This window comes from Barbus barbus, assembly GCF_936440315.1.
Source record: "Barbus barbus genome assembly, chromosome: 31".
NCBI lineage: Eukaryota > Metazoa > Chordata > Actinopteri > Cypriniformes > Cyprinidae > Barbus > Barbus barbus.
Window position 1 is genome coordinate 21,187,227 of NC_136759.1, and position 23,586 is coordinate 21,210,812.

At 37.5% G+C, this 23,586-nt stretch overlaps 1 protein-coding gene across 1 annotated transcript in view; it reads left to right on the top strand.

The window, feature by feature from the left end:
- The first annotated feature begins 22,476 nt into the window (after positions 1-22,476).
- LOC306851477 (cell adhesion molecule 2-like) overlaps positions 22,477-23,586 on the top strand; it is a 232,849-nt gene continuing 231,739 nt past the window's right edge. The window contains exon 1 of the mRNA XM_079387741.1: positions 22,477-22,792. Coding sequence (XP_079243867.1) covers positions 22,735-22,792 — 58 coding nt within the window. The 5' untranslated portion in view covers positions 22,477-22,734. The remainder of the gene's footprint in view (positions 22,793-23,586) is intronic.

A 23,586-nucleotide genomic window follows, 5' to 3' on the forward strand; every position in this document is an offset into this window, starting at 1 on the left:
TAACCAGCAATGGAGTGATCCACCTTCAGCCCACACTCAGTGACAATATACACTTAAAGCTCCCAAAATGGCTTTTACAGCTAAATGAGAACCTTTAAAAAAAAAAAAAAAAAAAAAAAAAAAATTCTAACATCATTTACTCACATTTGTCATTGTCTTTTTTCTTCTGAAACACACAAAAGGAGACATTTTGAAAGATGTAATAGCCGCTCTTTTCCATGCAATTAACAGGGACTGGAATTGTCAAGCTTGAAAAAACTAAATAAAATCATCATAAAAGTGGTGCATACAACTTATAAAGTACACAATAGTTTGGCTTTTACAGGCAAATAAAAAAAATTCTATTATCATTTACTGACCCTTGTCATTGCAATCCATATGGCTTTGTTTCTTCTGAACAACACAACAGTAGCGATTTTGACAATCCAGGCTCAGTGGAAATAAGTGCCTCTAAATACATTTCTGCAGCACCGTTATTACGTACCTTACTAGTATTACGTACCTTCAAGTCCAGTGAATGGCACTAAAATGTGGGTTCAATACTTGACCCTGGCACGTTTTTGTTATAGGCAGGTATTGCTGTTTTTATTACATTGTTTCAGGTGCATGCGGTGGTTCAGAATTCAAATATCCGGAAAGTATCGCTAGAAGTTAATACTCTATCGTATCGCTGGATACGTATGTGACACTAACCTTCAATAGTATCAGTTTTCAAATCTCGCAGCATGCTAAAATTGTTCTGAATTCATTACATAATATTCATCAAAATTGTGAAAAAATAAGGCTTTATTATTCGAAACTGTGGACCTGCAAATAATACTTTGTGTGAAAAGGAATGAAAGCTGTCTGAGTTTTACTGCCTCTAGTGTTCATTTCAACTGGAAACTGCAGCTTTTCTTATGTATAGGTCAATTTTTTTCAGTTTTGCAGAAATGTATTTAGAGGCATATATTTCGAATGAGCCTATGCTGAATTTTGAACAATGTAATAGCCGCTCTTCCATGCAGCTACAATGGAGACTAGAACTGTCAAGCTTGAAGAAGCATAATAAAAGTGGTCCATACAATTTATACAACCCGAATTCCAGTTTTTTAAATTTGAATAAAATGAAAACTAAACAAATTTCAAATCCCATGAACCAATATTTTATTCACAATAGAACATAGATAACATAACAAATGTTTAAACTGAGAAATTGTAAAATTTTAGGCGCAAAATGAGCTCATTCCAAATTTTATGCCTGCTACAGGTCTCAAAATAGTAGGGACGGGGGCATGTTTACCATGGTGTAGCATCTCCTCTTCTTTTCAAAACAGTTTGAAGACATCTGGGCATCAAGTTTATGAGTTTCTGGAGTTTTGGTGTTGGAATTTGGTCCCATTCTTGCCTGATATAGGTTTCCAGCTTCTGAAGAGTCTGTGGTTGTCTTTGACATATTTTTCGTTTAATGATGCACCAAATGTTCTCTATAGGTGAAAGATCTGGACTGCAGGCAGGCCAATTCAGCACCCGGACTCTTTTACTACGAAGCCATGCTGTTTTAATAGCTCCAGTATGTGATTTTGCTTTGTCCTGCTAAAATACACAAGGCCTTCCCTGAAATAGACGTCATCTGGAGGGGAGTATAGTTTGAAACAGTCCATTTTAAATGAGCCTTGGCCCACAGGACACAATGACACTTCTGGACCATGTTCACATATGGCTTCCTTTTTGCATGATAGAGCTTTAGTTGGCATCTGCAGATGGCACTGCGGATTGTGTTTACTGCCAGTGGTTTCTGGAGGTATTCCTGGGCCCATTTAGTAATGTCAATGACATAATCATGCCGATGAGTGATGCAGTGTCATCTGAGGGCCCGAAGACCACGGGCATGCAACAAAGTTCTTCGGCCTTTTCCCTTACACACAGAGATTTCTCCAGTTTCTCTGAATCTTTTGATGATGTTGTGCACTGTAGATGATGAGATTCGTAAAACCTTTGCAATTTGACATTGAGGAACGTTGTTTTTAAAAGTATTCCACAATCTTTTTACACATTCTTTCACAGATTGGAGAGCCTCTGCCCATCTTTACTTCTGAGACACTCTGCCTCTCTAAGACATCCCTTTCATAGCTAATCATATTATAGACCTGATGTCAATTAACTTAATTAGCTGCTAGATGTTCTCCCAGCTGATTATTTTCCAAATTTCTTGCTTTTTCAGCAAGAAACCCCATTGAAGTGAATGGGGACTGGAGCCTTCAAGTTTTAAACAGATGCATCTTTTAACATTTTCATTTTCTGAACAACCGACCTACAAAAAATTTCTGAACCCATAATTTTGAATGTAAAGTGCTGGAAAAAAACATTGAAGAACATTTATATAAGAGAGTAATATATGTTTCCCACCTGAAGGACAACTTGTTTTTCATGCCTTTGCAGGAAAACAAATGCATATAAGGTGATGCTGTACCATATGGAATAGAACATGCTCTGCATTGAGTTGAACAGTAACAGAAAGTTTTCCAGACTGTCAGGTTTTTGCTGCATAATCATGAAGGTCAAGGTCAGAATGCTGTACATTATGACATATTGTTCTTAGACTTCATAAGTAGCTTGGCATTCTTGTCATTGTGATTCCTCACAGGTATCTGCTGGAGACAGAGAGAGTCTTCGCTTACATTGACACTACAGAGGCTGGAATCAAGTTTTTTTTTGTTTACTTCACAGTCACAGCACAACAATGGAGAAGATATGATGAATCCTAACAATGCAATATTTCAAGACAAAGAATGACTTTTTGGTCATTCATGAGAAACATTCATAATTAGCTGATTATTCCATTCCAAGGTTTATTAGATTTTTGGCAATAATCCTTTAAACTTCACATTCAGTAAATTTGCTTGCTCTGAATGGTTCAGGTTTCATTAACCATTCTTTTAGTACTTAAATAAGCAAAATTTTACTGCTAAATAATGACACATCAATTTGTCTGTCCACACCAGATGCTACAAGGCTACGAGATGCGACAAAATCAATCAAAAATCACAGCCAAGTGTGGGCACGGACTCTCTTGCAAAGAAATGGTTATGTCTAATTCATAAATAATAAGCCATTTTGACATGCTTAAAAATACATACTGAGTGCCAGACACAATCTTTGTCATGGAATACACTTGTTGCTTCACAGGTCTAACGTTCATGTATTCTTTACCCTAATTTATTTTCAAGATCTGAGGTACATAATCCATTATCGCTTTCAGGTTGCAAAGATCACACAAAATGATATTCAAACACATATTAGATCCTTTTAACATTAAAGTGAATGGGTGCCATCAGAATAAGAGTCCAAACAGCTGATAAAAACATCACAATAATCCACAAATAATCCACACAACTCCAGTCCATCAATTAATATCTTGTGAAGTGAAAAGCAAGACGTTTGTGAGAAACAAAACCATTATTAACATGTTTTTAACTTCAAACCATTGCTTCCAGCTAAATTATGAGTCCTCTATCCATAATTTTACTTTCTCCAGTGAAAAATATTGATGAAATCAAGAGAGAAATATGCACAGATCAAAGCACCTTTTACAAGCAAAAACAGTTCTAAACAAATGTTGGTTTATCTCGATGTGAGAGGACAACAGAGAATGGGTTTTTTCATTGGAGGAATCCATTATGGATAATTGCTATAATTGTGAGAGAAATCATTGGTTTAACTTAGTTTAATATTTTATTTCTAATGCAAAGACATTCATACAAATGTACAAGTACATTTTGGTGCTATAGTTCTCACTTTAATTTGAAAACCCAATGCATCACAAGGTTTTGTCTTGAGATATTCTTCCAAACAGTCTTGTGTTTTGTTATTTCTCTTATGTTTTGCAGGGGTGTTGTTGAAGGTGATAGTGCGTGTGTTGCTTGTGTGACGTATAATGGTGGGAAGCGTTTTTTGGTGGCACATTTCGCTCAATCATGTGTGAGGGTTCCTCTGCAGAAAACAGTCCAGATGGTAACACAACTAATCACCAAACAAAACAGGTTGCATCATTTCCCAATTAATGCTGTCAGTTTAGCAACAGCAGTGTGTGGAGTGAATAACACCCCAGAATGTGTCCGAAGGGCACTGAGACTGTGATTTGAAATGAAAAGACATTGAAATTAAATATTCCACAAATAAATTACTGAATAATAATAACAGGGCAAAGGAAAATGTATTACTGCTGCACACCTAATGAATATATATAGGGAAGAATGGGATAAGCTGAGATGCTTTTTGCTTATGCTGTCCTTGAGGCAAAGAGAAATGAGATATCAGCTGAGGTAAAACTAATATGTCTAATTATATTTCAGGATATGTTCTGTCAACTGAAATTGTGTGCTGTCTCATAAGACCATGGATATATATATATACAGTGTTGGGTAAGTTACTTTCAAAAAGTAATTAATTACAGTTACTAATTACTTCATCAATATTGTATTTAAATTACTTTACAAATTACTCTGTCTGAAAAGTAACTTAGTTACGCAATAAATAACTAAATTATTCAAATCGCTAATTAGGCTGCATCTTAAAATCCATATAAACCTTAATACAATTTAAACTCTTTTTTCATTAAATTTCAGTAAAACAGAATAGTTTAGCCATTTAGCTTAAAAAAAGACTGGTCTCACTTTACTTTCATAGGGATTACATAATCAGAAATATTAGTTTTTGATTTGAATTCATTCATTTAAAAGTAGACACTTCAAGCTTTTTATATTCTATTGATTTTAGTCGTATATGTATCTGAGTATTTAAGGTTTCTCTGTGAATCAGGAAAATATGAAAGTGCGCGCGGAGGGTTGAAGCCGCTGCATTCAATTTTATCTTTAGACGGTAAATTTAGATTTAAAATTCAATATTGATTTTAGAACTGTTGAAATTATCTACTGTATGTAACGCAAGTACTTTATAAGTAACTGTAATTAAATGACCTAAAAATGAACAGTAATCCCCTACTTTACTTTTTCCGTGGATAAGTAATTTAACCCAACACTGTATATATATATATATATATATATATATATATTAGTGCTGTCAAACGATTAATCACGATTAATTGCATTCAAAATAAAAGTTTTTGTTTGCATAATATGTGTTTACTGTGTATATTTATTATATATATATATATATATTGTGGCGGGAGGAGCCAACGACAGACACAGTGGGCGTGGCGTCAAGCCTCGGAGAGGTTTTTATTAAACAATATTTAAAATAAAGTGTCCAAAGGGGGAAAAGTGTCCAAAATAAACAGGGATCTGGTGTCCTCGTTGTGCTGCGGGGCTCGTGAAGGAGGGCAGTGTTCAGGGGGGAAGGGTCCAGGTAAGGGGCGGAGTCCGGCGGCCGCACGCGCTCCCGTCTGGAGGTCCCGGGGCGCGGGTGACGGCGGCTTCTGTGGCGGCTTCGTCCAACTCCTTCATCCCCGGGTGCTCGACGGGATTCCACGGCCCGGCGTCCTTGCCCGACGGCCGTATCGCGGGTGCAGTGTCGGCCGGACTGCGGGTCCGGCCGCTCGCGTCTCTGGCGGCGGCAGGTAGTTCCCTCTACGCTCCCTTTCCTGGACCCACGAGGACACCAGCGTGCATGCACGGGGAAGAGACCGGTCTCTCGAGGAGAGGCGCGCTCGGCGTTTAAACGGCGGCGGTGATGAGGCTCCATTCACGTCAGGTGCGCCTCATCACACGCCGCCAGCCCTGCGTGTTCAGCGCCCCTCCTCTCTCACACACCCACTCCCGTCGGGAGCCTGGTGAAGGGCGGCGAATAAGGGACGGGGTGGTGATGATGGACAGGGGGGAGGCAGCCGACTCGTCACATTCCCCCCCCCAAGCGACATCCCCGTCCTAGGGTCGCCGCCCACGCAGGAGTGCTACCTTCCTCAACCAGGCTCCAGCGGTCGGAGTGGGCGGGGCAGGGATTCCTCTCCGGGCAACGCTCCCTCTCGCACCGCGCCGGAGCCGGGACAGAGAAAGCGGGTTTTAGTTGACAGCCTCAACCAACCACGGGGTAATGATGACAAATAGACAGAATGTCACTTACCCCATTGGTGGCTGGGAGGCTGTCCCCGTCCTTCCTCCGTCCCCGTACGGGCTCTACGGCTTCTTGCGAGCGAGAGGGGATGACGTCATCAGATGTTGCCCAACTGTGCTGTCTAGGCTCCGCCTGCCCGCATTCTCCACCACTGTGGCGGGAGGAGCCAACGACAGACACAGTGGGCGTGGCGTCAAGCCTCGGAGAGGTTTTTATTAAACAATATTTAAAATAAAGTGTCCAAAGGGGGAAAAGTGTCCAAAATAAACAGGGATCTGGTGTCCTCGTTGTGCTGCGGGGCTCGTGAAGGAGGGCAGTGTTCAGGGGGGAAGGGTCCAGGTAAGGGGCGGAGTCCGGCGGCCGCACGCGCTCCCGTCTGGAGGTCCCGGGGCGCGGGTGACGGCGGCTTCTGTGGCGGCTTCGTCCAACTCCTTCATCCCCGGGTGCTCGACGGGATTCCACGGCCCGGCGTCCTTGCCCGACGGCCGTATCGCGGGTGCAGTGTCGGCCGGACTGCGGGTCCGGCCGCTCGCGTCTCTGGCGGCGGCAGGTAGTTCCCTCTACGCTCCCTTTCCTGGACCCACGAGGACACCAGCGTGCATGCACGGGGAAGAGACCGGTCTCTCGAGGAGAGGCGCGCTCGGCGTTTAAACGGCGGCGGTGATGAGGCTCCATTCACGTCAGGTGCGCCTCATCACACGCCGCCAGCCCTGCGTGTTCAGCGCCCCTCCTCTCTCACACACCCACTCCCGTCGGGAGCCTGGTGAAGGGCGGCGAATAAGGGACGGGGTGGTGATGATGGACAGGGGGGAGGCAGCCGACTCGTCACAATATATATATATATATAAATACACACACATACAGCATATATTTTAAAAACATTTCTATGTATATATTTATATACATATAATTGATATTATATATAAATATTTTAAATGTATAAACTTATATTTTTCTTAAATATTTACATGCATGTGTGTGCATTTATATATTCATAAGTATACACAGTACACACACATATTTTATGTAAAAAAAAAAACGGTGTAATGAGCTCTGAATGGCTGCTGAACCGATGGATCTCCTGTCTCCAAAAACGTCGAAGCAAATTTTGAAATATACCTTATCTTTATTAACAGACCGCATATTTGAAGTCTAAGCAAGCACATTCTTGCCTAAAACACTCTTAAAACTGCATTCCATGACACAAAACAATATTATTTTAAAGATTATAGTGGATTTGGCCATCCGCCATGACACTCGCTGGGAGAAATACGGCAACTTTGGCAAGCGGAGTGATACAAAGTAGTGATGGGTCGTTCTTGAACGTGGGTCTTCTTTAATGTGACGCATGCACAACATCCTATAGGTTCTGCACTGAATTAGTTAACCCGTTTCGAGTCTTCAGGTTTGAGTCGTTCGTTCATCACGTGAAAGCCTCATAAGCTAAACCTATGCAGTCACCACTGCATGATTAGCCCTTACTAAATATATAGGCCATGTGACAAAAAATATGCACATAGAAGTTGCACATCTTACCCCTCATTGATTTTAATGTGGCATAACATTTAGGGAGGAATGTTTAATGTCTTTCTGAAGAATACAAAACAGCTCTCTCTCTCTCTCTCTCTCTTTGTTTAGATGTAATTAAAGATGCCTTATTATGGCAAAAATGCAAAAAATAATAAAAGATGATAATTTACGTGACTTTTACTATTATTTAATGTGATTATTCATAGATTTCGGAAACCATGCATTTAATGAACTTATAAATAACTTAAAATGTAATTTTTTTAAACAATGGATTTCACTGTAAATAAAAATATAAATAAATACAAATCATATGAACAAGAAATGTAAATAAAAAATGTAAAAGATTAATGAGCTAAATAAACTGTGTTGAATGACTAGGGAGCTGAATACAGCACAATAATTAACCTTAATATTTTTATTGCCTTTTTATCTTGTTTTTATTGTTTTATGTTGATAACTTTGTGTTAATAATCACTGGAAGAAAAAATCGTAATTGAAAATAAAATTAGATTTAATCACTCAGCACAGGGTTATTATAGTTAACTAAAACTAAAACCATGAAAAAAGTTACTAGAAATAAAATAAATGTTAAAAAAAAGTTTTGATACATTAACAGTGGGCTAGATGCAATGAATGAAAATAAAACAAATGTATTATATCTTGGAAGACAACTCAGTAAATTGTTGGAAACAAAGTAACTGTCTAAAGCAAACACTGCTCATCTGAGGCCTTTATTCACATAGCAATTAATTAACCGTAAGGTTTTGCCACCCAATGTCTTACCATAAGGTCTAACTTACTGTATTATAGCATGACAACAAAATATTGACAAAGGGAAATGCAAATGCAGAAATTACAAGCTTTGGAAACATTGCGGAGGACGGCGCACACATTTTTATTTAAATGAAGTGCAAAGAGATCACTGGAAGTTTTTGAAATGCAAAAGGGAATGATATCAAGCAACAACAACAGCTGCAGTGGAGATCCGAGCTGTCATTGGTCCAAATGCACATATTCAGTTATGCTAATGAATCATCCATTGTCATCGGATTAAAACGAACACGAACGCACGGACTGAGCCAAGGAATGGGGTGGAAGGCCGTGGTCTTGTCATTTTTCTTGTCCTGTTTTCAAAATAAATGTTTTCTGGCTGCTTAGAGGATAGGAACAGAGAGAGAAGGGGTAAAATCCATCGTGGGTAATTAAATCCGAAAAGCGGTCCATTTTCTATGCACTGGTCTGTGAGAATGCCAGCTGCCATGGGCCATCGTTAACATACACCGGCAAACGCAAAGCAATCAGCGCGACGTATCTGTGGTGGCAGTAGTTCCTTCCACATCCCGCTTCCCGGGCTCAGTGGGGACGACAGACTGACTGCCGGGCGTTCTACAATATTCCGTCTCGGATAATGCAGGTGTGGAGATCAGAACGCAGACAGACAGGCAATTAGTAGAGGTTCTGTTTTGAATTCAGTGGAAGTCTACTGGGTTTAAGACGGGTCCCCAGCTCTATCACCCATTTTGTACGTGTGTTAGTGTTGAGAAGCTACTTCCAAACTGCTTCTCAGGTTAGGAGATGCTCATCATTTAAGCTACAGTCCAAAAGTTTGGAAAAGTTGTTAGCTGTGCAACAGGCTACTAACATAACTACACTACACTTGAACAGATTCATGTACACTCACCTAAAAATGAAAATTTGCCAACAATTTATGGTAACACTTTATTTGAAGGTGGCCTTGTTACACGTTACATGTACTTACTATTATAATAACAATAAATTATGCGTAATAACATATAATTTCATTTTGCGGCAAAAAAAAAAAGGTCTCACTTTACTTTCATAGGGATTACATAATCAGAAATATTCGTTTTTGATTTGAATTCGTTCATTTAAAAGTAGAGCTTTTTCAAGCTTTTTATATTCTATTGATTTTAGTCTTATATGTATCTGAGTATTTAAGGTTTCTCTGTGAATCAGGAAAATATGAAAGTGAACTACATGTACTTATTACATATAATAAGTACATGTAGTTAATTAATATTACCCAGTACTTTCATGTATAATTGCACATTAACAAGGAAACCTTAAAATAAAGTGTGACAAAATTTATTTAAAATTTACATTTTACCATCCAAGATGTAGATGGGTTTGTTTCCTCTTTGGAACTGATTTGGAGAAATTTATGATGACATCACTTACTCACCAATGGTTCCTCTGCAATGAATGGATGCCATCAGAATGAGAGTCCAAATAGCTGATAAAAACAACCCGGTAATCCACAAGTAATCCACACCACTCCAGTCCATCAATTAAAAAGTGAAACGCTGCATGTTTGTAAGAAATAAGAATAGAATAGAATAGAATAAAATAAAATATAAAATAAAATAAAGTTTAAAATATATAAACACACAAAAGAGGGTATTACTGATGTATTTTATATCTTTGTACTGATGTATTTCATGTATTTATCATTTATTTCATGTATTTATTCATGTAATTATCCAAAAACTCATTAGAAAAACAAGCAAACAAACAAAAACATTTGTTTCAGGATTTTGGCCTACAAAAATATTTCATCCCTGTAACACTGATGGTCATTCTGGTGACCCATGCATTCGACAGTGCTGTTGTGCTTGTGGTGACCTGGGTTTGAATGTGGCCTGGATTATGTCCCAATCCCAATTATCAACAAGATGCATAAAATATTCGGGGTCACACTTTATTTTAAGGTGTTGCACAAGTTACATGTACTTACTATTATAATAACAATTAATTATGCATATTTAAATGCAAGTAACCCTAAAACAAACCCTAATCCTTACTCTAACCATATAGTTATTACTCAGTCATATATTACTCTGTACTTAAATGTATAATTACACTGTAACAAGGACACCTTAATATAAAGAGTAACCATATTCTATTTTGTCAGTCATCAGGACTCAACTCAGGAAATGAGTTTGTCTCAGCACTGTCCAGCCTTGTCTGACAAACACACTACTTCATAACACAGCCCCTTCAGCTCGCCTGGTTACGTTTGTCAGGATGGTACGGCTTTCCACCACAAAAGAACTGAGATTAGGCTACTTGTGGTCTTGTATGCATGTCTTTCTCTCTCTACCTGAACAGCAGTGATTGTCTGATTGATTTGATTCATGAAGCCTCATTCTCAAGAAGATCTTTTATGTACAGTAGCAAGGACTCCTTTTCAAGATCCAGCCATGTAGACTGAGTATTTTTTTAAATAATTAAAATATAACATTTGTTTTAATGTTTTATGCTTTATAACATAAAAAAACAGAGGCATTGCTTTTAAAAAATAAAAAATTTTGATACATGAATCAAGAAAAAAAAATGTTTTGGTTGGCAGTAATGCACACTGTGGAGGAAATTCACTAAAAATGAATTACGCCCACTGGCAGATACACTAAAGGAATTATGCAAATCAAGTAACCACACAAACACACCCGCAAAATTAGTGCTGAAAGCGATTTGCACGATGCAGTTCACTATTTTGATGGTCGAATGCTAGTTTTTGGGGACTTCTGAAAACTTTCAACATCTGGCGCACTTTAATTTTGAGAATATTCTATGGTTACCCCCTGCTTTCAGTTGGCAATGATAAAGTCGTGATCTAACAACAGCGACAGATCTTTTCTTCTGTATTATGGATGTAAAGTGGGGACATTAGTCTATGCAGTGTTTGTTGATTAGATAGAGGCAGATTTTAATGCGCGATTGCTGTTGATTGTTAGAAAGGGGTGGAATTTACAGGCCTGTTCGCACCAAGAAATATAACTATTACGATACCTATATCAGCATCCATATTAACACACGGTAGCAGTTTTGCACAATTCTGAAGTTTTGCTGCCTGCACTTTAAATGTTCATGCTTTTTAAACTCGGGTGGATTCTGATTCTGATTGGCTGTCAATGATTTTATCAGGAAAAAGTAATTCTAACAGTGATTCCAACTATATAGTTCCTCCATGTTTTTGTGTAGTTGTGGTGTGGACTTCTCTATTCTCATTGATGTATAATGATTATTGAAACTTCTGTCAGGACCACTATCATTAAAATGATAGACACTTAGCATACAGTTTGGTTTGGCGGTATAGTTCTGTTCTGGGCAAAAACTGCCAGAACTAATGCTATATGCTTAATTTATCATTACAGTTACCGTTTTTTGTGCGAACGGCCCTTAAGTGGACGAAATAACTGGAGAAGTGTGTCATTTTGATCAAGAATTGTCTGTTCAAAAAAAAAAAGAAAAAGTGTAGCGAATCAAATCTATAACAAGCATAATTTACACACATAGATAGATAGATAGATAGATAGATAGATAGATAAATAGATAGATAGATAGATAGATAGATATGAGGTAAAAAACAGCAATGACTTAATTGGTAACACTTCAATCAAGGAACTTTGCTGCCGTACCATGGGTGCAGCAGGTGCAATGATATTACGCAGCGCCTGAAAGTAGTCCCCAGCTTGGTAACTTATGATATAGCTGGGGACTACTTTCAGGCGGTGCGTAATATCATCGCACCTGCTCCACCCATGGTACGGCAGCAAAGTTCCTTGATTATTATGCCGGAATGAGAGTATAGTTCCTAGCCATATCGGCCTAGAAAATCGCAACTTTTCATTTTCCGTCAGTCTTAGTGCATGATGTAACTACAGACGAGAAGTTTTAAATAAGAAAAATATCGAAACTCTTTGGTTATTTTTGAGCGAGATGCTAACAGTCTAATCATATTCAATGATCTATGCAAAGCTAAGCTAAAAGTGCTACCACCAGACCCGGAGATCGTCTGAATGGATTAGAAAACGGTAAAACTCAACTGTTTAACTCTTGGGGAGTTGGAAAATGAGCCTATTTCCAAAAAAAGTGGAGTGTTCCTTTAACAACTAATTTACTAACTACTAATAAGCAGTAATTAGGAGTTTACTGAGGCAAATCTCATAGTTAATAGCAAGCATTGGTTCCCAAACTAAAGTGTGAGCTCTTAATATATGGAGCAAAACAATTTCAACTGAACAGCTTGATTAGTGACTAACCATATAACCATAGGTTTTGCAGTGAAATACTTCACAACTGTTTAGTGAACTCACCCCTGAGAATCACTCAGGCAAGTGTTGCAATGTCACAATAGAGATTCTCATCGACTCCTACGGAAGTTAATTAATCTCAAAGGCAATATGAATGAAAGCCTCATTTAAATTGGTCTACCTATATTCAACAGTGAGACGCCTGTCAAAACATCCAGTGTAATATATCTGCCTCTAATCATCATTACTATCACAACTACCTCTGGAGAAAGACAGGTAGAATAAATTGTATTCTTTATGTGGTCTTTTAATTATTTATTTAGTGTTTATCTCTTACTTTCACCATTTCTTTGATGAGACATTATATGAGTAACCTCAGGATGCACTTTGATCATGGTTCAAACACAATCACAATCACAGGAAAAAACAGATACTGTATATTATGTGCGTTGTAGATTATACAGTACAACTGTGTGTCACGTTAGGTGTCATGGCTTTATAGGGCTGCTCAAAATGTTGTTAGATCTTAGAAAGTTTCCTCGGCTTGGTTCACTATCTGTTTGCTTCTCAGCGAAGAAAAACAATGGCCAATAAATGGGTGGAAGGTGTTAGATCTGAGAACTCTGTTAACTGCACTACAAAGGGTTAAATTAATTTCACCGTAAGATTGCGATCAAGCAAACATGCGTTGTAGTGACAGAGGTTCCAATGCAACAGTCAAAGCTCTTCGTACGCACTCTCCAAGCTTTCCAGCAGAATACATACACTCCATATAAGAAAAATATGTTTTTTCAAAAAAACAATTTGCAGTCGCTTGACTCTCGGGGTTACAATGACATGTGCACAGCGGGCATATTTGCTAGAGCGTTTCATGGATTCAATTAGTTCATCGGTGAGGCACAAGAACCGTTTCTCTCCAGGCAACCGTTTTGATTGAATATTTATAGATTTGCAATATAATGCGATCTGTAGAATGCTGACGTACGTTTCCTCTGAATGCAACATGAAACTTAATATGAGATACAGCCATGGCGACTGTTCAATAAAGTGTGGCTAAACCCATCTCTATTCCTGAGAGCTTGTTCAAATGTTCACTGTAAAGTGCTTTTTTAAAGTAACCTAAAAACTGCTTTGCATGATAATATCGAAATTAAATAAAAAAATGTAGACCCAGTCTACAAGCCGTTTTACTACTGCAATCTGATGGACCTATTTGGTGATGTTCCAGGTCCCTTCAGTCTGGGCCTTGTACTGTTGTTTAACAACAAACCAGTTATTCAGCTGACAAACCATCTTTCCAAAGGAACTTCAGTAGATGTTTTGAAAGTTGTGAGTTTTGAAAATTAAATGTGACGTAGAACCTTTAAACAGCATATGCTATTGTATAGATTGTAAGTCTATCAACTCTATTCTACTTGTGATCAGAATTAGAGTTGAATTCCATAATCCACAAGTAATCCACATGATACCAGTTCATCTTGAGAAGTGAAAAGCTGCATGTTTGTAGTAAATAAATACATAATTAAGTCATGCATCATGGTGACTTTAAACCATCTCTTTTGGCCGAAATAAAAAAAGTCCTCTATCCATACCTTAATATTGTTTTCTCCAGTGAAAAAGTCATTTAATTTGAATCAGGAGAGAAAAACGCACAGATTAAGCACCATTTGCAAGCAAAACCAGTCCAAAACAGGTCTAGAATATACGTTGTTGATGGATTTTGATGTGAGAGGACAACAGGAGATGGATGCTTTCACTGGAGGAAGAGATATTATGGATTATGGACTCATATTTTGGCCAGTGACAGTTTGAAGTTAAAAAGCCTTAATAATGGATTTGTTCCTTATAGAAACACACAGCTTTTCACTTCACAAGATGTTATGCTGCCTTCACGTGCTATCAGAAATTTCCTATAAGTAAGTATAAGTATCCCCACTTATGAAGTCGTGATTACGAGCTTGTCGCATTCAAGTGCTTTGTTGTCGGAAAGAATAAAATGTAACATCCCAGTGGTTGACAATCATATAGACATTCACCGCTCTAGATAGTAGCTTGTTGACGATTTTGGAATTTCGGTCAAATAGGCATATTTCACTGTTTCTAAAACATACAATATGCTTCAAACGATTGTTCATATATAGCCTATAAATACAGTACTTTAGCGACAAGACAAAGTGGCGAAGTTGTGAAAAAAACTAATAAAGAATAGCATTGACAACAGTAATGGTTGTCCCCTCCATCATGTTTAAAGTTCATGGCATGCCTAACTCGGAAAATTTGGTATCAAAATGATCTCAGAGTTTCCCGATAGTAAATACGACATAAGAGGCTGTTCATGTCTAATTTCTGATAAGGAAACTCGCATTTACGATAATTCCAATAGCACGGTCTGGAGTAATGTGGATGACTTGTGGATTACTGTGATGTTTTTATCAGCTGTTTGGACTCTCATTCTGACGGTAACCATTCACTGCAGAGGATCCATTGGTGAGCAAGTGATGTAATGCTACATTTCTGCAAATCTGTTCTGATGAAGAAACAAACACATCTAAATCTTGGATGGCCTGAAGGGCCATTTTCAGCAAATTTAATTTTTTTGGTGATTTATTCCTTTAAGGTATCTTGAGTGTCATGTGGTAAAAATACCCAGATGACCTACTACTAAGATTCTGGAGTACACTGGACACTTTACTATCCCATTAAGATGAGAGACATATACAGATCCCATGATAGTGACAACATGGTGGATGTAGTACATCCATTACATTCATACTATATAGAGCTTACGTTCGTGGAGAAGGTTCAAACCAAATGTTGCTCCTACAAAGCAAAATTAATGTAATTTTCTCTTTTTTTACATATAGTAGCTGTACATAAGATGTCTAACAAAGATTCCTTTCTGTTCTCAACTTTATTAATTTTGCCACCTTGTTGTCACAGTTAATTAAATATCTGCTATTAACCTATTTCAAAACACATTTAAGCTACATATTAAAATATGTTTCCATGCTTGACAAAAATGTCCCAAACACACCAAAAGAAAACTATTTCATATTATTTTAATGTACCCTGTTTTCATAATTATAAACGCACTGGTTTGTGGCACAAATGGCTTTATTATTTAAAATGATTCTTCTAGTGAATTCCTCCACAACTTGTAACATTATTGTTCAGCATTCAAATAAATACTACATTACATTAATTCTAAGATAACATTTTATTGAATATGAGCCTGTCAGTCCTCGTTATAGTCCCAACCTCAGTCTGAATACTCAGGGGCAAAAGACCTCCACTAAACGTACTTCTCCATTTAGGAATTAGACTGTAAAACTTTCAATCTTTAATCATAATTATATATTAATTACATTCTTTATAGCTTAAAGTAGTGCCAAGACCCAAAATCTAAATTTATGGTCAAGAGCCGCTACTGCTTTTTAGTGAACTAATTCAGTAGAGTTGAAGTCGCTTAATCAGATCCCCACCACTAACTAACATATTTCTACATAAAACGGGGTGGTGATGGCGCAGTGGATAAGACACATGCCTTTGGTGTGAGAGACCCGGGTTCGAATCCACTGTGAGACACCAATGTGTCCCTGAGCAAGACACTTAACCCCTAGTTGCTCCAGAGGCGTGCGACCTCTGACATATATAGCAATTGTAAGTCGCTTTGGATAAAAGCGTCAGCTAAATGAATAATTGTAAATGTAATAAAACGGTACATTCAAAGTAAGACTGGACTTGATTTTATTCACAAATGCAAGTTTGCCAAAATAATGGTTAAATGTGTTTCTTAGTAACCCAATAAACCATGAAAAAGTCATTTTAGAGAATGTAGTTAAAGGATTAGTTCACTTTTAAAAAAACTTTTGCTGATAATTTACTCACCCCCATGTCATCCAAGATGTCCATGTCTATCTTTCTTCAGTCGAAAAGAAATTAAGGTTTTTGATGAAAACATTTCTCCATATAACGGACTTCAATGGGACCCAAACGGTTCAAGGTCCAAATGACAGTTTCAGTGCAGCTTCAAAGGGCTTTAAACGATACCAGACAACGAATAAGGGTGTTATCTAGCTAAACGATTGGCCATTTCAAAAATAAATAAAAAAGTTTCAGTTTTATAAGCACAAATGCTTGCCTTGCTCTGTTCTGTGATGCGTGTTCGTGACATCATGTAATACGCAATTACGTTGAAAAGGTCACGCTTGACGTAAAATCCAAAATTTTCTTTTAGGCTTTTTAATATTAAAACACCCAGGATACGCACACGAAATGGGCATTTTAAACGATAAACTGACACAAAGACATTTGAATATGTGTATATGGTCCTCCTTCCGCACATTTGTAAACACTGACTCGGTACTTCCGCCTAAGTCAAGCGTGACCTTTTCAACGTAATTGCGTATTACGTGACGTCACGAACGCGCATCACAGAACAGAGCAAGGCGAGCATTTGTGCTTATAAAACTTTTTTATTTATTTTTTAAATGACCGATCGTTTTGCTAGATAAGACCCTTATTCATCATCTGGTATCGTTTAAAGCCCTTTGAAGCTGCACTGAAACTTTTAACTTTTCATTTGGACCTTGAACCGTTTGGGTCCCATTGAAGTCCATTATATGGAGAAATGTTTTCATCAAAAACTTTAATTTCTTTTCGACTGAAGAAAGAAAGACATGGACATCTTGGATGACATGGGGGTGAGTAAATGATCAGCAAACGTTTTTTTAAAAGTGAACTAATCCTTTAACACAATTTTTGTATTAAAGATTACAATGTCCAAAAAGCCGTAAATCTTTTAATGGATGTCAGTGTCAAAAGCCTTGAAAGTAAAGAGAAAAATAAGAGTCTGAGGAGTATTCTACTATATTTTCCCAAGTAGATGGATTTGCAATACACATTTTTCACAAATACAAAAGACCTTGGTGGCCGGAGCATATTTTACAAGAAAAGCAGCATTGAATTTAGACTGGTTTTCAGTAACAGTAAGTGTGTGTTCAGTAACAGTGCAGACAGACTCTATAACTTCTTTCTAGGCATGTACATCTTATAGAAATGAAAGCCTTTACCTGCTTTTGCCTTAAAATGCCCCTCTGCCATCCAGAGGTTATGCTCTATTAACTATAATGCTTTGCAAAGCCCTTGAGTGAAATTCCTTTTCTATGGCTCAATGAAATGATGAAGGATATAACCAGTTGCCATCAACTTTAAATCTTCCTTGCACTATATATTCCTTGTCTCGATTTTTTTATTGCTTGAGTTTAAGTTGCTCAGAACTTTAGCCAATTGGCTTCTGTGCTGTTCTTTGTAAAACTGGCTTCACTGAATCTCATATGAGTGATTCAGCAGAGCCAAAATTTTAACCATAGCCAGACCCCGAACAGGCAAGTCAGGTCTCTGTGTTAAATTGGACGAAATTTGGTGAGCGGCATGTGAAATCAGGTGTAAAATCCTTTCGATGGGTTTGGAGAGAGAGAGAGAGAGAGAGAGAGAGACTGGACTACAAGCATGGTTTTAGCCTTGTGTTTTCAGTCAAGGATGGACACCGGCCCAATTCGGCCCACCAATCCTAAAATGTGTGGAAGGAAGACTAATATCCAGCTGCTTGGAGGGCCGTCCGGCTCTGTTGCGCTTGACTCTTCATCCTCACTTTCCTTCTATAGCTGTGCCAACAGAACATAATCTTTTTTCATCTTGTTCAGTTGCAAAGAGATCTATTTTTATTAGTAGACATTAGTATGTAAAGTGTGATTCTGGCACATGTACATTTATAGTTAATGAGATTTAAATATGAAATAATATTTTTACGTATTATGGATTTTTGTATGTACTGTATACCCTGAAATAACAATCTAATGAAATAAAACGAATTTAAAGGCACATGAAGGTGGAAAAACTGCATTCGTCAATATATATATATATATATATATATTTTCCTGCTGTTTATGCTAAACATTTAATGCAACTTAATAAATGCATGCAAGGTGAGAATGTGAGAATGGCGCAGTCTAGTTGTTGATAGAATGCCTGGAGACCCAATTAAAGATGCTAACAACTAGGATAAACAATATTAATTTTCCCACTTGAGATCTCAAAACTATTCCAATACAAATCAACAACAATAACAACAACAACAACAGAAAACCTTCTAGTCCAAACAGGCTTTTTTATTTAATCTAATTTAATCTGTCAGCATTTTATGTTCCAAAAAAAAGACAAAAAAGGCCTCTCAAATCTTTTATCATGTCAAACTGACCTTCCAGCTATATTACAGCTCAAGAGTAGTGTTGATGCAACATTCAATATTCAGCCATATGAAGTTAGTGTTGATTGACATAGCTTCTGTAATGTTTTACAAGGAACTAACGTAAGTAGATGCAAGGAAAGCTGAAATTCTGAAAAAAACTTAGTGTCATGACTCATATAATAACCTCATACAATAACGTTCATATATGACTAAAGGTATGTTGTACACATGAGGTTGTTTTCCAAAGTAGTAAAGTGCTACAATTTTAAAAAGAAAGCAACACACATAAACTGTTTATTCAAACAAACCAACATCACTCAACACATTTTTGTGTGATATGATTATTTTATGCTTTGTATTTTTAATAAGATAACTAAATTTATGCTATATGATTCATTACAACCATTGGTTTTAGCACTCCCACCCCCTTACATAAATAAATATAATATATTGGACCACAAACCAAGTCTTAAGTCGCTGGGTTATATTTGTAGCAATAGCTAAAAATACATTGTATGGGTCAAAATGACTTTTTCTTTTATGCCAAAAATCATTGGGACATTAAAAAAAATCATGTTCCATGAAGATATTTAGTCAATTTTCTAATGTAAATATATCAAAACTTAATTTTTGATTAGTAATATGCATTTTTGCACCCTCAGATTCCAGATGTTCACATAGTTGTATCTTGGCCAAAAAATTTCCTATCATAACAAACCATACATCAATTAAAAGCTTATTTATTCAAATTTATAAATCTCAATTTTGAAAAATTGACCCTTATGACTGGTTTTGTTGTCCAGGGTCACATATAATATAATATAATATAATATAATATAATATAATATAATATAATATAATATACAGTTATGATTAATGGTTCTTATTATCATCAATGTTGAAATCATATCTTTTTGCAAACTATGATACAATTTTTTCAGGGTTCTTCAATGAATAGAAAGTTTTTTGTAACATCAGTTTAATGTGTCTTTGCTGAATAAAATAATTTCTCTCTCTCTCTCTCTCTCTCTCTCTCTCTCTCTCTCTGTCTCTCTCTCTCTCTCTCTCTCTCTCTCTCTCTCTCTGTCTCTCTCTCTCTCTCTCTCTCTCTCTCTCTCTCTCTCTCTAATTGTACTTACCTCAAACTTGTATCATGGTTTCCACAAAAAAATATTAAGCAGCACACATGTTTTCAACAATGATAATAAGAAATATTTTGAGCACCAAATCAGCATATTAGAATGATTTCTGAAGGATTATATGACACTTGAGTAATAATGCTGAAAATTCATCTTTGCATCACAGGAATAAATTACATGGTAACACTTTAGAATATTGTTTCTTACTTACTGTATAACTAATAAGGAATTACTGAAGAACTAACAAGTAATGATTCATTTAAACTTAACTCACTACTGTTAACTACCAAGGAAGATGTGTTAACTAATCCGTATGTAATACAATTTTATGATTGTGTTAAGTAACAGTTAGTTAATCAATAACTAATATATTCAGTCATACCTCCTGAGGAACTACTATTAATTATCTACTAGTTAAGGTAGTAACTACTATGAAGTAACTACTAAAGAACAGTCATACACAGTTACACTCCAGTGCCATGCGCTAACTTACCTTAGTTTTTATATTTTATATACTGTATGTGTGCCTCCTCAGCATATACCATATTGCCATTAATTCAGTTCCTGTATGTAAGGCAAGGCCTGAGGGAAAGTGAAAATATAGGTAACCAATTAGTAATTAATAAAGAATTATTAGATAATTCTGCAAGAATTAGAACCTGAAACAGTATTCAAAAGTGAAAATATAGGGAGCCCATTAGTAATTAATAAATAATTATCTAATAATTATGCAGGACTTATTTCAAACCTGCAACAGTAGGCCTATTCTAAAGTGAAAATATAGTGAAACCTTTAGTAATTAATAAAGAATTAATTACTTATACGGAAGCTGGGCTCAGGGAAAGTGTAGTTAACTTCTCTGTGTTAACTTAGGCATCAACACAACACAAAAACTACCTAAGACTAAAAAACAAATATGACCCAACAGCTTCATCCCAGTGTTTCGGAAAAAATAAATTAATAAATAAATAGATTAATTAATTAATTAACAAACCACCATTTTGCAGAGTGTACTGTATCTGTAGTATGTTGGATAGTTATGGCAAGACAGTTGAGTTGGGGTTCCTTTCCGAAGCAGATTTCATATCTCTCTCTCTCTCTCTCTCTCTCTATATATATATATATCAATTTCACCCAAAATGTCACTTACGCCCTTCTGGTTCCCACCCCCCTCGTTATGTACAATTATAGTAATGAGTCCTTTTGGGTGTGCAGCAAACAAAATGCATATTTCATTTCCATTATAGGCTAATAATAGTAGTAGTCGACTGTAACAAAGTTGCTACTGTAGTGTCCTTTTACTCAAGTAATTTTAAAAATTAATAGGGCTAGTTATAATTTTACTGGAGTAATATGTTATTGGGGTATCTGTACTTTTACTCAAGTACTTGATTTGTGGGCCACAACCTGATTATTATAGTGACTATTTGCGTATAACTGTTCAGTAGTAGTTACTTCATAGTTATTTTTCTTGAACCTTAACTCGTAGATAATTAATAGTTCCTCAGGAGGTATGACAGAATATATTAGTTATTGATTAGCTAACTGTTACTTAACACAATCATAAAATTGTATTACATACGGATTAGTTAACACATCTTCCTTAGTAGTTAACAGTGAGTTAAGTGTTAATGAATAAGTACCTGTTAGTTCTTCAATAATTCCTTATTAGTTATGCATTAAGTAAAACAGTTGTTTTGATATGTAATCATATTACAGTGTTTGCTCAAATAAGCCTTGGTGAGCATAAGAACCTTTTTTCAAAAACATTCAAAATCTTATTTATTCCAAACTTCTCGCCACCGGTATAATACATATTCATTTAAATAATATGTGGGTATGTGAGCGCTTCCTATTATAACCCAGTTTGTGTGCGTTAATAACTCTCATAATTATGACAAATCTAGGTCTATACACTGTCCCAATTTGTGCAAAGTTTGCAGATCCAGCAGTAGCGTTACAATCCCCCACTGCAATTATTATTAGGCTATTATTATTTTAACGTGTGGTTGGTACAAATCAAATTAAACAAGACAACATGCTGATTCAGATTCTAATTCTGTTGTTTAAAACCCATTATCACGATCACAAATCAAATTATAACCGTGACAATTATAGGCTACTCCTACAAGACGGTGATTTCACCCCTGTAGCTCATTCCTAATTGGTTAAATTGACGGTGTTACACCTCACTCTGTGTTACAACATCCTTGATGTCCCCTGAACAACATGCACAGCATTTTCAATGAAACAGGGAAACTGCATGCCATTATGATTACAGGAGCCTAATTAAAACTGGGCAGACAACACTGTTGTCGAAAGTGCAATGAAAAATCCCAACTGACAGAAAGTTATCAATCATCGTGATCAACTGCGCGTCCAGGCTCGTCTGTATATCGGTAAGGCGTCTCCATGTGTCAATCCGAAGTGGGCGGGACCCGCGTCTGCTGCGGTGCTCTGGAGCGGCAGAGACTCAGGCAGGGGCTGAAGTGCCACTTTCTCAGCATTGTCAGTGCGGGCAGCATCTTCTCCCAGCCCGGGTTCAGTAACTGCTGCAGGCGACATATCCACCGGATCGGGACAGGAGATTCGGGTTTGCTCCATCCATGCGATCCGAGCCCGACTGAGAGCGCACCATCCACCTGGATAAGCGGCATCGGCATCAGCATCAGTGCAGGGAGAACGCGGACGCAAGCATCGCCACGAGAATATGATGCTCCAACAGCACTTGCTTTTTGTGCTCTACAGCTTCTGTGGGATTGTCACAGGTAAGGACCCTGGGATGTGTGGCCACAGTGTGATGCCCTCTGGGTGTGGTGGGAGTTGGCAGGGAGAACGGAAACGCCAGTGTGATTTAAGCACACATTATCATAAACCCCGTGCTCAATTACATCAGGGCTAATATTTCACAAGTAGCTCGCGCTTTTGGACAGGTCAGATACAGTACGTGTGTTTGGTGGCATGATGATGACAGTGCAGATTTGAGTTCAGCGCACATTCTTTTACACGCGCGTGGGAAGTTGTTTGTAGTTCATTTCAATAATGTGTGCGACCCATCATCTATCAGATTATCAACTTCAGACGCAGAACGATTTAGTGAGCATGTGCTCGTTCCAAATTGATTCGTATGGTCCGCGTACGCAGCACAAAAATTCAATTACGCGCAGTTTTGCTCACTGATTTTACGCGTCTTATGGTTTGTGTTTATTAAATTAACAAATTTAGGAACACTGAGTCAGTAACGACCTTCTAATTCCGAATTGATTCATATGGTTCTGATATCTGCAATGTAATCCCAGTTACGCGCAGGTTTGTTCTACGTTCAGGGTGTGATTTGATTGCACAAAACAAGCTGAAGTTGACTCGTCACGGGTGATGGATGCTTAATGCAAGATCTTTTTTGAGTATTAGTTGGCCAGCACTGGTTTAAGTCGGACGTACGCACGTTCCAAGCGCATCGCGCTCGGGTATTTGCAAGATTCTACATCTTGGGGTCGTCGTAGCATAAGATTTCTCTTCGAGCCGCACAGTGTGCAAGTAAAGGCTGGAGCTACAGCTTATG